Genomic DNA, 15,626 nt, shown 5'->3' on the forward strand with positions numbered 1-15,626 from the left:
GAGCAGCGCGGTGGGGTGGGTGGCACTGGCACGACGGTCACATTGCTCCAGTGGTGGCACTGGGCACACGGAAGTTCCCAATCCAAAGCACTGGTTTTTCCCACTGCTCTCCCGTGCAGTTTTCCATGCCGAGGGCATCACCCATTCACTTGAAGCCTCCTCTTGCTGAGGGATGTTCTTCAACCTAAAGTGACTCTGTAGAAGCCTTCAACCACTTGAAGGGGGGTTTCAGAGACAGCATCATGGAATGGGGTGGAAAGGACCTTGGGCTCATCCAGTTCCAACCCCTGCCATGGGAGCAGGGGGCTCCAAGCCCCATGAGCACTGCCAGGGATGGGGCAGCCCCAGCTTCTCCATTCAACCCATTCCAGTGTCCCAGCACCCTCACAGGGTAAAGCTTCCTCCGCCGACCCCATCCCAAGCCCCATTCTCACCCCCTGCAGACCCCATCCAAGCAGCCCAGGGTGCAGCCAGGCTCTTTCCAAGCTATTCCTCCGATGCCAGGATGGGCGCCGGGGCTGCCCCAGCTCCTCCCGGATGTGTTCGATCCTTAATCCCTGCTTTCCCTGCACACCCCCCTGCAGCCAGCCTCACTGAAGGACTCCGCTTCCCATTCCTTGCTGTGTTTCCACGCCTGGTTGATTATGCATGAACCAGGCAAGTTCCCTGCTGCTCCGGGGACCCATCTCGGAAACCACTTTGTCATTCCTAATGGCTTCTGCTGGAGCGGGGAGCAGCGGGGCCGATGGAAGCACCGGGGCACGGATGGATGGGCACGGAGAAGAGGAGAACATCACATCCTTGTGTGAACCCAGCCGGGAGCTCCAGAGACATCCCAAATGCAAGCCCTGGGGGTGTCTCCTTGCGGAAGAAGCCGCTTCTGTTCCCCGGGATAGAACGCCCCCTCCTCAGCACCGCCTCGCTCATCCCGATGGATTCCAAGCTATTCCCCAGCCTCCTCCTCTTTCTCCCTTGCTCTTCCTCCCCCTTCCTTCCCCTCCTTTGGAGTGGGTGGGATTTAGGGTGAGCCGCAGGATCTGCTCCCTCTTGCATCCCCATGTGCCTGTTCCCACCTCGATGGGGCTGGTGAACCCTGTGCCCTCAACCCCATAGGATCTGGGTGTAGGATTCCACCAGGGATCAACACGTTCCTGCCCTCAGGAAAACCCATCCCAGAGCAGCAACGTTGCCAGGCAGGGAGAGGAACTCGGGCCCACAGCCTGGAGCTTGGGTAGGGACAGCCCCATGGAGCTCAGCAACCACCATGGAGCTCAACAGCCTCCATGGAGCTCCAACAGCCCCATGGAGCTCCAACAGCCCCCATGGAGCTCCAACAGCCACCAGCCCTGGCTGTGCTCAAGGCCAGGTTGGATGGGGCTTGGAAGGGGTACCTGCCCATGGCTTTAAACGAGTTTTAAGGTCCCTTCATCCCAAATGACTCCATGGCACTAGGAAGAAGGAATCCCCATCCCCACCCCCATCCCCATCCCATCCCCGTCCCCATCCTATCCCCATCCCAACCCCATCCTCATCCCCACCCCCAACCCCAACCCCAACCCCAACCCCGTCCCCGTCCCCGTCCCCGTCCCCGTCCCCGTCCCCGTCCCCGTCCCCACCCCCACCCATGGCCCACTTACAGCCCCATCAATCTCGCGAGATTTGACAGGCGAGATCAAGGCATGGGGCGGGGCTATTACGTCATAACGCTGCGTCCGAGGGCGGCCAGGGCCTGAGGCTCTGAGCGGGGCCCGATCCCGATCCCGATCCCGGTCCCGATCCCGATCCCGATCCCGGTCCCGATCCCGATCCCGATCCCGATCCCGATCCCGATCCCGGTCCCGGTCCCGATCCCGATCCCGATCCCGGTCCCGGAGCCGCCCGCAGCAGCCGGGCCGGTTCCGCGGAGGGGATGGGGTTTGCGGAGCGCTGAGGGCGGTGCCGGTTCCCGGGGCGCGGCCCCGTCCCCGTCGGCCGTGGTGGGCGGTGAAGCGCCGCGGGTCCGCTGCGGCTCGGCGGCCCCTCCGCAGGGGTGACCTGTGCGCTGTGAGCGGAGCCCCCGAGCTGCAGGGACAGGGCGAGGGGAGCGGCTTGAACCTGCCCGAGGGGAGACTGAGCTGAGCTCTTAGGCAGAAGCTCTTCCCTGGGAGGGTGCTGAGGCGCTGGCACAGGGTGCCCAGAGAAGCTGTGGCTGCCCCATCCTTGGCAGTGCTCAAGGCCAGGTTGGACACAGGGCTTGGAGCATCCTGCTCCAGTGGAAGGGGTCCCTGCCTGTGGCTGCAGATGAGCTTTAAGCTCCCTTCATCCCAAACCATTCCATGGTTTATGACCCGAGCAGGACGACAGCGGGCGTTGGTGCAGGATCAACCACTCCATCCCCGTTGTGTGCGCGCAGAGGCGGGCTGGAGGTGAGAGCAGCTCCTCCATCGCTATGGCTGCTCTTTAAGCCTGGGAACAGATTGGGCTCCCCCTGTGTCCCCCCCCAGTCCCCTCGCTCTGTGTGCAAAGGGACAAGTTCGGGTTCCGCTGAGCTGAGCTCTCTGTGGGTGCTGTGGGTTCCGGTGTTTCTTGCCTGTCACCAAGCCCCTGTGCTCCCCCCAAGCACGCGAGGCTGGGGAGCACTTGGCAGCTCCGGCTCTGAGCTTCCCGGTCTCCCTCCTCCCTTTGCAGACCCCAAAATCAGGAGCTGGCTGCATCCAAAGAGCCCTGCGTGGTCCCACCTCCTCCTGCGAGTGCCACATAGAGCGGGACCAGAGGCACCATGGCCCAGATGAGGGAACGGGGGTGCCAGGGTGCATCCCGTCTGCAGAGGGATCAGAGGGGAGGGTGAGGGTCTTTTGGGGGCCTCCTGCTATGTCCAGGCACCCACAAGGTCCCTCGTGCCCTGCAAAGGGCGGTGTTGGCAGCCCCAGTGCCCTCCCTGGGCTCCATCACTGCTGGACCACGGTGGCTGCTGTGGAGCTGCTGGAGCTTCCCGAGGTCCCTCTGTGGCACATCCCTGACGGGCAGGACACGGTGGTGGCTCAGGTCTCCATTCCCACCTTCACCAGCCCTCTGCTTTGCACTGCTGTTCCCTGTGCTTTGGGGCATCCCTCGCTGCCACATGCCAAAGAGCCACATCCCGTAGTGGATGCAGCTCATGTGCCAGTGGGAATGATGACCTCGGGAGTGATCCTGGGTCCGATGGACACCCCCGAATCCCTGTAAAGGATCGAGCCCGTGGCGCTTCCCAGTGTGATGGGGGGGAGAGATGGACTCAGTGTTTCCCAAAGTCCTGCTTGTGGAACCCCACGGCGCCGGGTGTTTGGAGCCCCATCTCCTCATGGATGCCCCCCACAGCTCCCAGCCGTGCCATCCTCCTCCGCTCCCAGGATCAGCTGCTTTTCCCTGGAAACTGGAACTTCCAACTCAGCAGCTTCCATTTCCCTTCAGCCCTCCAGAGAGGCAGCGGGTCCTGCCCCTGCTCAGCTGCCTGCACCCCTTGGGGGGACCCCGATGGAGTCGATCACCCCTTGGGTGCGGGTTAATGCTTGTGCTCGTAGTAGGTGGCAAACCCCATCCCCACCGCGCTGCGGAAGCTGCTTCCCCTCATCCCTGTTTTCCACTTGGAGCTGCGGGAGGGATGAAAGAAGAAAGAAGCTTTTTGTGCTGCTCATGGGAAGTTTCCTTCCAGCCCCAGCCCCCGCAGCAGCTCAGAGCTCTGCAATCCCGGCTGGCAGAGCCCGGCGGGTCCATTTCTGCCTCAGCCCCGCCACAGCACCTATTCCCAAGGGGTTTCCTCTGGGATTCAGCCAAGACCTCGCATCGCTCCAGGACATCCCTTCCCGTGCAGTTTTCCGCACCCAAAGGTGCTCGGGTACCTCCTATTGGGAGTGGGACCGCCCCCAGCCGCAGGATGCTCCCGCTGCCTGCAATTCCCAAGGGAAAATGCTCTTAACTTTGGGAAGCCCCTTTCCAACGAGCTCCCCAGGGCCGGCGGGTGACCTGGCACGGCTGTGCCGTTAATCCGGGTACTGAACCGGGATAACGAAGGGGGGTTCGGGCAGCCCCCGCTGAGCATCCTCATCAGTGCGGATGCCACCCCCGGCCACTTAATTATGGCGAGCTAATTATTAATTAGCCGGCTGTGCCCCGCGATGCGCTTGGGCTTCCTACGGGTTGTAGCGGCTTTGCTCCTCCCCGTCTCTGCCTCTGCCGACGGAGCCGCACCGGGAGCCGAGGAAGAGGAGGAGGAATGGAGCGGGAATTGGCCCGGAGCAAAGCGCGGCTGCCCTCGCTGCTCCTGGCGCTGCTCGGCCTCGGGCCAGGTGAGTGCGGGGCTCGGTGGGCACCGCGTCCTCATCCCATGGGAGCAGCGCGGCACGGGGTGGGCAGCGGGCAGGGCTGCGGACCTCATCCTGCTGCTCCCTGCCGCTGCAGCCCATCCCGACCATCCCAGCACCCGGATGGTTCCTGGAATGCGCGTCCAGCTTTTAACGGAGAGAGCAGCCGCTGCCCCAAGCCGGCTTCATCCCCCCGGGCTCCATCCCCTCACCCCTAACGTGGCTTCAAGCCATGGGGCCGCTGTCACCCCACAGAGCCCTTTAACCCCCGCAGGGCCGTGTCTCCTCCTCCTTACATAAAGCAGGAGCGAGGAATCCCCTTAATTCCCAGCGTGCTAATCCACACTTTTAATAATTCCCATAAAACCTCTGATTCCTACAGAAAGCATCTAATACTGCGGGCAGATTAGCGCAGGGGGGTTTATCTGCCTAGCGAGTAATTAGCTTGAGGAGCAAGACGAGCTGTCAGCAGCCCTGGGGCTGGAGGGATGTGGCACAAGGTGCCAGCCCTGCGCCGGTGATGCCAAACCTCTGACCCAGCTCCATGGGAAATGGGCCGTTAACGGCGCTTGGGAGTTTTCCAGCTGCTTTTTTGGATCCAATTTATTGGATATCAGAAAGGGGCGGGGGATGAGGACGAGCAAAACCTGAGGTCGTGGTGATGGACCCCGGGCTGGAATCAGTCACGTAGCCCTGGCTTTAAGGTTTAATGGAGACTGAGTTGGAGTAATCCGGGTGCTGAGAGCAGCGGGATGCAGCGAGGTGCTTACATCCCACCCGCCTGCCGGATGCTGGCACAGGGTCTGGCAGCGGAATCCCGGGATAAACAGGACGAGGCGAGAGGAGGATGCCCTGGCCCCGGCCAGCAATTCCCAGCCGGAATTTCCTCCAGCTGCTGCGTGCTCTGCTGCCTGTGCTCTGCTGCCTGTGCTCTGCTGCCTGTGCTCTGCTGCCTGTGCTCTGCTGCCTGTGCTCTGCCTGTGCTCTGCTGTTCTGCTCCCTGTGCTCTCCCTGTGCTTTGCTGTTCGGCTGCGTGTTCTGCTGCCTGTGCTCTGCCTGTGCTCTCCCTGTGCTCTGCTGTTCTGCTGCGTGTTCTGCTGCCTGTGCTCTCCCTGTGCTCTCCCTGTGCTCTCGCTGTGCTCTCCCTGTGCTCTGCCTGTGCTCTCCCTGTGCTCTGCTGTTCTGCTGCGTGTTCTGCTGCCTGTTCTCTGCCTGTGCTCTCCCTGTGCTCTGCTGTTCTGCTGCCTGTGCTCTCCCTGTTCTGCTGCCTGAATGAGCAGCCCCTGTTTAAACACGATGGGCAGCACACCCAAGGGAGGCTGATGGACAGACAGGCAGCAGCACCTCCCGCCTTGGCACGGCTGCTGAGAGGGGTGGGCAAAGAGCACCTTCCATAAGAAGCCAAATGAGCTTCTGCAGCACACACACACACAGCTCCCTTATGCCAATCCTGCCCCCTCCTGTTCCAACACAGACCCCAAACCTGATGCTTAGGACCCCCAGTGTCCCCTTCGCCCTATTCCCATGCATGGGCCCAGCATCCTCCCTCCAGGCTTGGTCAGAGGCTTGATGGGACCCCAAAACTTTGTGATCACCCAGGGACGTGCCAGGGATTCGGTTGGGTTTAGGATTTGGCTGGAAGAAGCGGGATCGAGCCTGGGATAAGCGGGATCAGGACAACAAAAGCTCCAGTGATGTGGAGCGCTGCTTCTCCTAAAGCAAAGAGGCAGCTTGGACCGTGCTGGGGGGGGGGGGGGGGTGTGTGTGTTATACAAAGGCAACACTCAGAGTCTGCATTTAATCTGCTTTCATATCCAGGCACATCTGCTTCAGCCTCCTGCGGGTGGGGAGGCGATGGGGGGGGTGAACGGGGGTGATGTGGGACCCCTAAACCTGGACCCAGCGGGATGGGGGCAACACGGCTTGCCCTGACCTCATTATCCATCCCGATGGCTGGGCCATCGCACTGGGAAAGTGCGTATCCCATGGATGGGTAAGGAGAGGGAGAAGAGGAGGATGTCATCCTGGCAGCAGAGGGGAGTGGGGGGCCGCGGGGGCCGGGGCCGGCAGAGGAGACAGCTTGTGGGTAGGTGGGAGCTGCAGGAGCGAGGGAGGTGATGCCGAGATGCTGCAGAGCTGAGGATGCTGCCAAAAAAACACCCCACGGTGGAGGCTCAGATGGGCTGAAACCCCCACGGGAATCATGGAACAATTTGGGTGTGAAGGGACCTTAAAGCTCATCCAGCTCCAACCCCTACCACAGACAGGGACCCCTTCCAATAGAGCAGGATGCTCCAAGCCCCTGGGTCCAACCTGGCCTTGAGCACTGCCAGGGATGGGGCAGCCACAGCTTCTCTGGGCACCCTGTGCCAGCGCCTCAGCACCCTCACAGGGAAGAACTGCCTGAGACCGCCCTGGTCCTGCCCCTCGGAGGTGGTTCCATCCCTCCCAGGACCCCCAGAGCCCCCCATTGCTTTAACCCGTGTCGATCTTCCGCAGGGATCGTGGCCGAGGCGCGCGTTAACACGGACAATGCGGGTTTGCTGCCTGGGAATTCCTCCCAGACTCTCTTGGAGCGTTGTTCTGGTGAGAGCCCGGCCGCAGCCGGGGCACGGATGGAGCACCCACATCTGAACCTGTAGATGCTTCGTTCAGATGGAGCACCCACATCTGAACCTGTAGATGCTTTGTATTCTTTAGTGAGCAGAATCCAAGCCCAGCATCTTTCCTTCCCTGCTGGAACAGGAGGTGGCTCCGGCGGGATACGGGGGCTTTTGGGGGGGACATCAGTCCCCAGCACAGATTGGGACCGGCCGGCGGAGAGGAGACCAGGGCAGGGAGATGCTGCTTCACACCCCTGTAAAGAGACCCATCCCCAAGCGTGTTCCTGCTGTGTTCCCGTCTTGTCCCTGCTGTCCCTGTGCTGTCCCCATCACGTCCCCACGGTGACTTTGTGCCTCGTCCACAGAGCTCCTGTTTGGCCAAGCCCGGACCCAGCCCCGGCAGGTGAACGGTGTCCTGGGGGGGTCGGTGCTGCTCTCCCCGGCTCTGCCCCCCAACAGGACGGTGAAGGAGATCGAGTGGAGCTTCTCGGCCGGCACCGGGGCCACCATCCAAGTGGCAGAGCTGGGCCCCGGTGGCTTCGAGCGCCCAGACCCCAAGGACCGGTTCAAGGACCGGCTGGAGATGTTCAACCAGACGGGGCTGAGGATCGCGGCGCTGCAGCGCGGTGACAGCGGCGTCTATGGGGCCCGCATCAAGCTGCACCCGGCCATGGTGGAGGATCAGTTCTTCAACCTCTCCATCTACGGTGGGTGAGGGTGAGGGCGAGAGGGGGGGCGGAAGCAGAATGTCCTCCGTGTGAGCCCGAAGGCGGGGTAACTGAGGCACGGGGCGGTGATGGGGTACCCCAGTGTCCCCAGCCTTTGCCTGCAGCACCTCGAGCTCGTCACAAGACCAAATCCTGGCTCCCCACGCTGGGTCTGTGCCCCATTGGGAGCACGGGGATGGGCAGGAGGGGGAATTCCCGACCTGATCCATCGCCCGTACCCGGCGCAGAGTCGGTGCCGAGCCCCCGCACCCGCAGCCAGCTCCTGGCCAGCACCTTGGAATGGTGCAACGTGACCCTGCAGTGCCAGGGCTCCGGGAAAGGCGCCGTTAACGTCACTTGGAAGCAGGACAACGTCGAGTGGGAGCGGAGCTCGGAGCGGCACCAGCTCTCCCCGGACGGGACCACGCTGCGGCTGTGGCTGCCGCCCGCCGCCACCAACGGGACCTTGGCGTGCACCGTCAGCAACCCCGCGGACCGCCGGGTCGTGCTCTTCGACCTGGGAGCGATTTGCCAGGCGGGAGGTGAGCCCCGAGCCCCGCGGAGCGGCCGGGACCGGACCGGGTCCGTTCCCCCTCCGCCACCCCCGGACCCCGGCTCAGCGCCGCTCTCTGCGCCCCGCAGGGGGACAATCCGGCTTCTCCAAGTCGGGCTACATCGTCCTGACCCTCATCCTGCTGGCGCTGAGCATGGGGGGAGCCTTCTGGTGCTGGCGGGTTAACAGCGACAAGGCGGCAGAGCAGGGTAAGTGATGCCCCCCCCTCCCCAAGAGCGCGGGGGTGATGGGGGTGATTCCCAGATTCCCGTATCCCGTTATCCCGTATCCTGCTCCCTGCAGCCGCCTCCCACACGGCGCCCGCCGAGGAGCCCCCCCCTGAGCCCCCGGGCACCGGGACCGAGCGCAGGAGCCCCCCGGAAGGTAATGACCAGGTGAGGCCCCGGGAGGGGCTGGGGGGGGGCGATACCGGGGCATGGGCAGGGCACACCGGGGGCATGGGGGCAATGGGGGTCCCAGCCACACTGGAGTCATGGAAACACACGGGGGTCGTGGTCATCCGAGGGGTGTCCCAGTCACACCGGGTCATGGTCATACTGGGGTCCCAATCACACCAGGTCATGGCTATACTGGGGGTGTCCCAGTCACACCAGGTCATGGCCATACTGGGGTCCCAGTCACACCAGGTCATGCCATAATGGGGTCCCAGTCACGCCAGGTCATGGCCATACTGAGGTCCCAATCACATCAGGTCATGGCTATATTGGGGGTCCCAGTCACACCAGGTCATGGCCATACTGGGTGTCCCAGTCACACCAGGTCATGGCCATACTGGGGTCGCAGTCACACCAGGTCATGGTCATACTGGGTGTCCCAGTCACACCAGTGTCATGGTCATACTGGGTGTCCCAGTCACACCAGGTCAATGCCATACTGGGGGTCCCAGTCACACCAGTTCATGGCTATACTGGAGGTCACAGTCACACCAGGTCATGGTCATACCGGGATCCCAATCATGCCAGGTCATGGCCATACTGGGGTCGCAGTCACACCAGGTCATGGTCATACTGGGGGTGTCCCAGTCACACCAGGTCATGATCATATGGGTGTCCCAGTCACGCCATGGTCCTGGTCATACTGGGGGTGTCCCAGTCACACCAGGTCATGGTCATATGGGTGTCCCAGTCACACCATGGTCCTGGTCATACTGGGGGTGTCCCAGTCACACCAGTTCATGGTCATACTGGGGGTGTCCCAGTCACACCAGGTCATGGTCATACTGGGGGTGTCCCAGTCACACCAGTGTCATGGTCATATGGGTGTCCCAGTCACGCCATGGTCCTGGTCATACTGGGGGTGTCCCAGTCACACCAGGTCATGGCCATACTGGGGTCCCAGTCACACCAGTGTCATGGTCATACAGGGGGTGTCCCAATCACATCAGGTCATGGCCATACTGGGGGTCTCAGTCACATCAGGTCATGGTCCTATCGGAGGTCCCAGTCACACCAGGTCATGGCCATACTGGGGTCCCAGTCACACCAGGTCATGGCCATACTGGGGTCCCAGTCACACCGGGTCATGGCCATACTGGGGATGTCCCAGTTACACCAGGTCATGGCCATACTGGGGGTCCCAGTCACACCAGGTCATGGCCATACTGGGTGTCCCAGTCACACCATGGTCATGGCCACACTGGGGGTGTCCCAGTCACACCAGGTCATGGCCACACCGTGTGTCCCATCCCCGTGGGACACCCATGGGTGCAGAGCATCCCACAGGGCTCTCCTGGGCCCCTTCTCAGCCCCCCCCCATTCCTGCTGCAGGGCCCGAGTCCCACCAGGAATGATGAGGAGCCGAGCGCGGAGCAGAAGGTGCCAGTGACCACAGAGCAGGAGCAGCTCCAGCAGGCACCAGGGGACACGGGCGAGGAGGTGACATAGACCCAAAGGTACCCAAAGGGGACAGTGCTGGGGACATGGGGGTCTGCATGTGGAAACCTTCCCCCCCCAAGCTCCATTTGTCTCCATTCTGTCCCACAGCACCCGCAGAGCCGGAGCATCGGGAATTCCGGAAGGGCTGTGCCGTGTGTCGTGTGCCAAATCCGAACCCTCCGTCTCAGCTCCGGGGGGGGGACAGACAGACAGAGAGATGGACATGTGTCCCCCCCCCCACCCCACTCCAGTTTCTCTCCAACCTCCTTGTCTGATGCTCTCCAAGACTGTTTGTGGAGTGGGACCCTGGACCAAGGCAGGGATGTGGTGGTGGTGAAGCTGGGGGACACTGTGGCTCTGGGATCCTCTAGGATGCTCCAGGCTGCCCCAGGATGCTCCAGGATATCTCTGGAAGCCCTGGGATACTCCAGGATGCCCTGGAATGCTCTGGGATATCTCTGGAAGCCCTGGGATACCCTGGGATGCTCCTGGATGCCCTGGGATGCTCTGGGATATCTCTGGAAGCCCTGGGATACCCCAGGATGCCCTGGGATGCTCCTGGATGCCCTGGGATGCTCCAGGATATCTCTGGAAGCTCTGGTATACTCCAAGATGCCCTGGGATGTCCCTGGATGGCCTGGGATGCCCAGAATGCCTCAGGGCGCTCTGGGATGCTCTAGGATGCCCTGAGATGCTCTGGGATACTCCGGGATGCCTCTGGATGTTCCAGGATGCTTCAAGATGTCCTGGGATGCTCTGGGATTGGGAAGCCCAGATTTCACCTCCCATCTGCTGCCACACTTGGCTGGGGCTGGGGGACCTGGGGGGGGGGTTGCAGGGTCACAGCTCGGTGCTGCAGGGCCAGGGTGACCCCCAGTGTCCCCCCCCCACCTGCCAGCGACACCCCCAGGGCCTCACTGGGACCCTCTCTGCGGTTGTGCCCACCTGGGATGGATGTGCCCTAGGGACACAGCGGTGGCCCCCATCCCTGTCCCATGCAGGTCCTCATCGGTGGGGATGCAGAAGGATGCGGAAGGGAGCCGGGCACCGCGGAGCACCCCTATTCCCCCCCTGTAGCTGTCACCAGTGAGGGCCCTGCACTGCCACGACGGAGGGGGTGTCACTGCCTGTGTGTCCAGCACCTCCTGTCCCCCCCGTCCCCTCCTGTCACCGAGATAATAAATGTCATGAGATCACAGCCAGGACCTGATGTGGAGCGCACACGTGTGTGTACATGTGTGTGCACACCCGTACATGTGTGTGCACACCCGTACATGTGTGTGCACACCCGTACATGTATGTGCACACCCGTACATGTGTGTGCACACCCGTACATGTATGTGCACACCCGTGCATGTGTGTGCACACGTGTGCACACCGGTCTCTGTGCATCCACACACGGAGCCAGTACACGAGCATCCATCCTGGGGCTGTGCAAGCCGCATCCCTAACCCCCCCAAACCTCCTGCTTCCCTCTTGGAATGGCAGCGGTGCCATGTCCCTATGGACACCCAACAACCCCAGAGCGGGCGGACAGATGAGCTCCAGAGATCCTGCCAACACTAACGGTGCTTTGGGACCAGCTGGGAGCCTTTGGGACCAGCTTGGAGGCTTTGGGACCAGTTGAGGGCTTTGGGACCAGTCTGAGGGGCTTTGGGACCAGTTGAGGGCACTGGGACCAGTTGAGGGCTTTGGGACCAGCCTGAGGGGCTCTGGGACCAGTTGAGGGCTTTGGGACCAGTTGAGGGCATTGGAACCAGCCCTATCCCCTTGGTGCAGCAGAAAGAAGAGCCCCCACCCCAGCCAGGCCATTCTGGCTGGGTCTCAGTGCTGTCCCCATGGTGTCCTCACCCCCCTGCTCCTCTGGGGAGGTGTGATGCTCTATGTGAGTACCTTTGCATGTTCCCTCCTCCAGGCCAGCATAAAGAGCTGGGCTCAAGGCTGTGGAGCTTGAGGGTTTAGAAACCACCTTGAGGCCTTTGGGGACCAGCACTGGAGGCTTTGGGACCCGGTCGGGGGCCTTGGGACGAGCTCTCCCCGTTGCTGCAGCTGGAAGAGCTCCCCCACCATGGGCTGCCCTCGCCCCACTGCTCCCCTGGAGGGAGCTGCTCTCTGTGGGTGCATTTGCATGCTCCCTCCTCCTCCTCCTCCTCCTCCTCCTCCTCCCAGCGCAGAGCTGGGCTCAGGGCTCCGGAGCGATGGGGACGTGGCCCCGTGGTCCCCGTTCCCGCATCACGGTCCTCATGGTCCTCACGCTCCTCGTGCTGGCAGGCAGGGGACGGAAGCGGGGCTGGGAGGGCTCCATGGATACCCCAGCGCTTGTGACCCCCATTCCTCTGCAAGCCCCCTCTCTCAGTGACCCCCATTGAGGCAGCAGTGGGGGAGAGGGGATGAGCTGGGGGCAGAGAACGTGGGGCTTCGGTCCTGAAGGTCTTTTCCAGCCCGGTTCTATGGTTCCAGGTCGGGAACAGGGCTCTCCCGTGTGAAGGAGAGCGATGATTCCTCTTTGGAGCTGCTCCCTTGTAGCTGATGGGGAAGTGATGAAGGGCACAGCTCAGCGGCCCCTCCTCGGCATAAACCAACCCCACAGAGGTTTAGTGCTGGCATAAATCAGCGCTGGGTATGGGTACGGTATAAATGGTGCCTGCTGGGGCTGGGGCTGGGGCTGGGGGCTCCTTCTTCTGCTCCATGGATGCTCCGGTTCAGCCAAGGCACCACTGGCAAAGGGGAGATGGAGTTTGGAGGTGATGGATCCTGGTGGATCGCGATGGATCTCCCCTGAGCGCGTCCATAAGGAGCAAGAGGGAGGCTGGAGGGTTCCAAGTCCTTGGGTGCTGCGTGGGATCAGGGTTTGCACCTGCAGCCATGGGGGCACCTGGGATACACTCAATGGATGCAGTGAGCATCCCACACCCATCCCCATCCCACAGCCCCCAAAGGGGATCCCAGCTCCCGGGGGCAGCAGATCCCCTGAACAGGGGGGTCCGTGGGGGGATGAACCCCAACATTGCTGCTGCTGTGGGTCGGTGGCCCCAGCGCAGCCCCCCCTGCTCTCACCTTCCTCTCTGCAACCCAAAGCAGCTCCGAGGCGAGCAGGATGAGAGCAGGGCGCAGGGTGGGCTGTGGCTTCGGTCTGCCTGTCCATCCCCCCCACCCCGGGCAGGCTGAGCCCCATCCTCAGTGCTAAACCAGGGGGGATGCACCCCAAGTGCCCCCCACAGCCCCCAGTGGGGGTCCCTGTCCCCACTGGAACCTGTGGGGCCATTTCCCAAAGGTTTAAGCCCAACCGTGCCCCTGTTTGAGCCCTGTGATGGGGGAAACATCCCCATCCTCCCTGGGAAGCTCTGTCACCAGGCGCAGTGTGGGGGACACAGGGACAACGTGGGGTGATGCTGGGGGGCACCGGAGCACCCAATGTGGTACCCGGCTGCGGGGATGCTGAGCACAGGCGATGGGGACTGAGTGGATCACGATGCTCATGGGCACTGCTGGGGGCTGTGCACAGGACAAGGGGGGTTCTGGGGATCTCCATCCTCCACATGATCCCAACCCCATCCAGGCCAAGCTCTGCCCAATGAAGGGTGTCCGGGGGAGTGATGCCAGTGCCGGTGCCCCCCAGGCCCCCTTCATCCTCTTCAATAAAGGCAGGTGAAGGCAACTGGGGATGCATTGATGGGGGTGCCCCGGGGGTTCTGCAGCTGGGTGGGGGGGTCTGGGTGATGGGGGGTGGACACGTGTGGGTGTCAAAGCGGCCCCCCCAGACCACGGCCCCCCTGGCCAGGTCCCCCCATGGAGCCCCATCCCTGTACAGCCTGGCCCCGCACAGCTGGATCCACACACAGCTGGATCCTGTTACATTCATACACCTGCACAGCTGGATCCGGATGCAGTCATACACCTACACAACTGGATCCCTGCACAGCTGGATCCTGATACAGTCATACACCTGCACAGCTGGATCCCGATACAGTCATACACTTGCACAGCTGGATCCCGATACAGTCATACACCTACACAACTGGATCCTGATGCAGTCATACACCTACACAGCTGGATCCCTGCACAGCTGGATCCTGATACAGTTGTACACCTGCACAACTGGATCTCTATATAGCTGCATCCCCATGCAGGAACATCCCTGCATGGATGGATCCCAGTCAAGTGGGGCCCCTGCACAGCTGGACCCTCATATAGCAGGATCCCTGCACATCTGCATCCCTGTATACCATGATCCCCGCACATCTGGATCCCTGACTACCAGAATCCCCGCACATCTGGATCCCTATATACCAGGATCCCTGGACATCTGGATCCCTGCACATCTGGATCTCTATATACCAGGATCCCCACACATCTGCACGTCTATATGCCAGGATCCCTGTGCATCTGGATCCCTACATACCAGGATCCCTGGACATCTGGACGCCTACATACCGGAATTCCTGCACATCTGCATCCCTATAAACCAGATTCCCTACACATCTGGATACCTGTACATCTTCATCCCTATATAACATGATATTTGCACATCTGGATCCCTGCATCCCTACATAGCAGGATCTCTGCACATCTGGATCCCTGCACATCTGCATCCGTACATAACAGGATCTCTGCCCATCTGGATGCCTGCGCATCTGGATCCCTACATACCAGAGTCCCCGTACATCTGGATCCCTGCACATCTGCATCCCTATATACCATGATCCCTGCACATCTGGATCCCCGCACATCTGGTTCCCTACATACCAGAAATCCTGCACATCTGCATCCCTGCACACCTGCATCCCTATATAACATGATCCCTGCACATCTGGATCCCTGCACATCTGCATCCCTACATACCAGAATCCTCGCACATCTGGTTCCCTACATACCATGATCCCTGCACATCTGGATCCCGCACATCTGGTTCCCTACATACCAGAATCCCTGCACATCTGCATCCTTGCACATCTGCATCCCTATATACCATGATCCCTGCACATCTGGATCCCTGCACATCTGGTTCCCTACATAGCAGAGTCCCTGCACATCTGCATCCCTCACATCTGCATCCCTACATACCATGATCCCTGCACATCTGGGTCCCCGCACATCTGGCTCCCTACATACCAGACTCCCTGCACATCTGCATCCCTATATAACATGATCCCCGCACATCTGCATCCCTCACATCTGGTTCCCTACATACCATGATCCCTGCACATCTGCGTCCCTGCCTGGCTCGATCCCCGCACAGGGGCCCCGGCCCCGCGCTCCCTCCGCGTTCCGCCGGGGTTTGTCCCTCTCCTCCTCCCGTCGCGGGGCGCGGGCGGCTCCGTACGTGCGCGCTCCCGCCGGGGGGGTGGGGGGTGTGGGGGCGGGGCCTGTGCCGGAAGCGGAAGTGCGCGCGCGCGCGCGTGCCCGGAAGCGTGTGGGCGGCGGCGGCGGCGGTTCCGGTTCCGGTGGCCGTGCGGGGGAGGCGGCGGCGGCGGCGGCAGCAGCGAGGCGAGAGCGCGCGCACCCCCCCCCCCCCATCGGCACCGCACCGGGGACCGCACCGAGCCCCT

General features: G+C 62.0%; 1 protein-coding gene across 2 annotated transcripts; it reads left to right on the forward strand.

Annotated features, from left to right (window-relative positions):
- Positions 1 to 3,738: 3,738 nt before the first annotated feature.
- Positions 3,739 to 10,426, forward strand: LOC134171691 (SLAM family member 8-like). Of its 2 annotated transcripts, none has more exons than XR_009967699.1 (7): positions 3,739 to 4,304; positions 7,288 to 7,629; positions 7,878 to 8,171; positions 8,272 to 8,391; positions 8,486 to 8,566; positions 9,970 to 10,094; positions 10,186 to 10,426. XR_009967699.1 is itself a non-coding variant. In XM_062634161.1 (7 exons), the coding sequence occupies exons 1-6, from the start codon at positions 4,232 to 4,234 to the stop codon at positions 10,084 to 10,086; spliced, it is 1,038 nt and encodes a 345-aa protein (XP_062490145.1). In that variant the 5' UTR covers positions 3,739 to 4,231; the 3' UTR covers positions 10,087 to 10,094; positions 10,186 to 10,426. The 2 variants fall into 2 exon arrangements, 1 of the variants encoding a protein (XP_062490145.1); XM_062634161.1 differs by having other exon boundaries at positions 8,486 to 8,577.
- The last annotated feature ends 5,200 nt before the right edge of the window (positions 10,427 to 15,626 follow it).

Source organism: Pezoporus occidentalis, unplaced genomic scaffold, assembly GCF_034315485.1.
Source record: "Pezoporus occidentalis ecotype Australia unplaced genomic scaffold, CSIRO_AGI_Poc_V1 ctg417, whole genome shotgun sequence".
NCBI classification, from domain to species: Eukaryota; Metazoa; Chordata; class Aves; order Psittaciformes; family Psittacidae; genus Pezoporus; species Pezoporus occidentalis.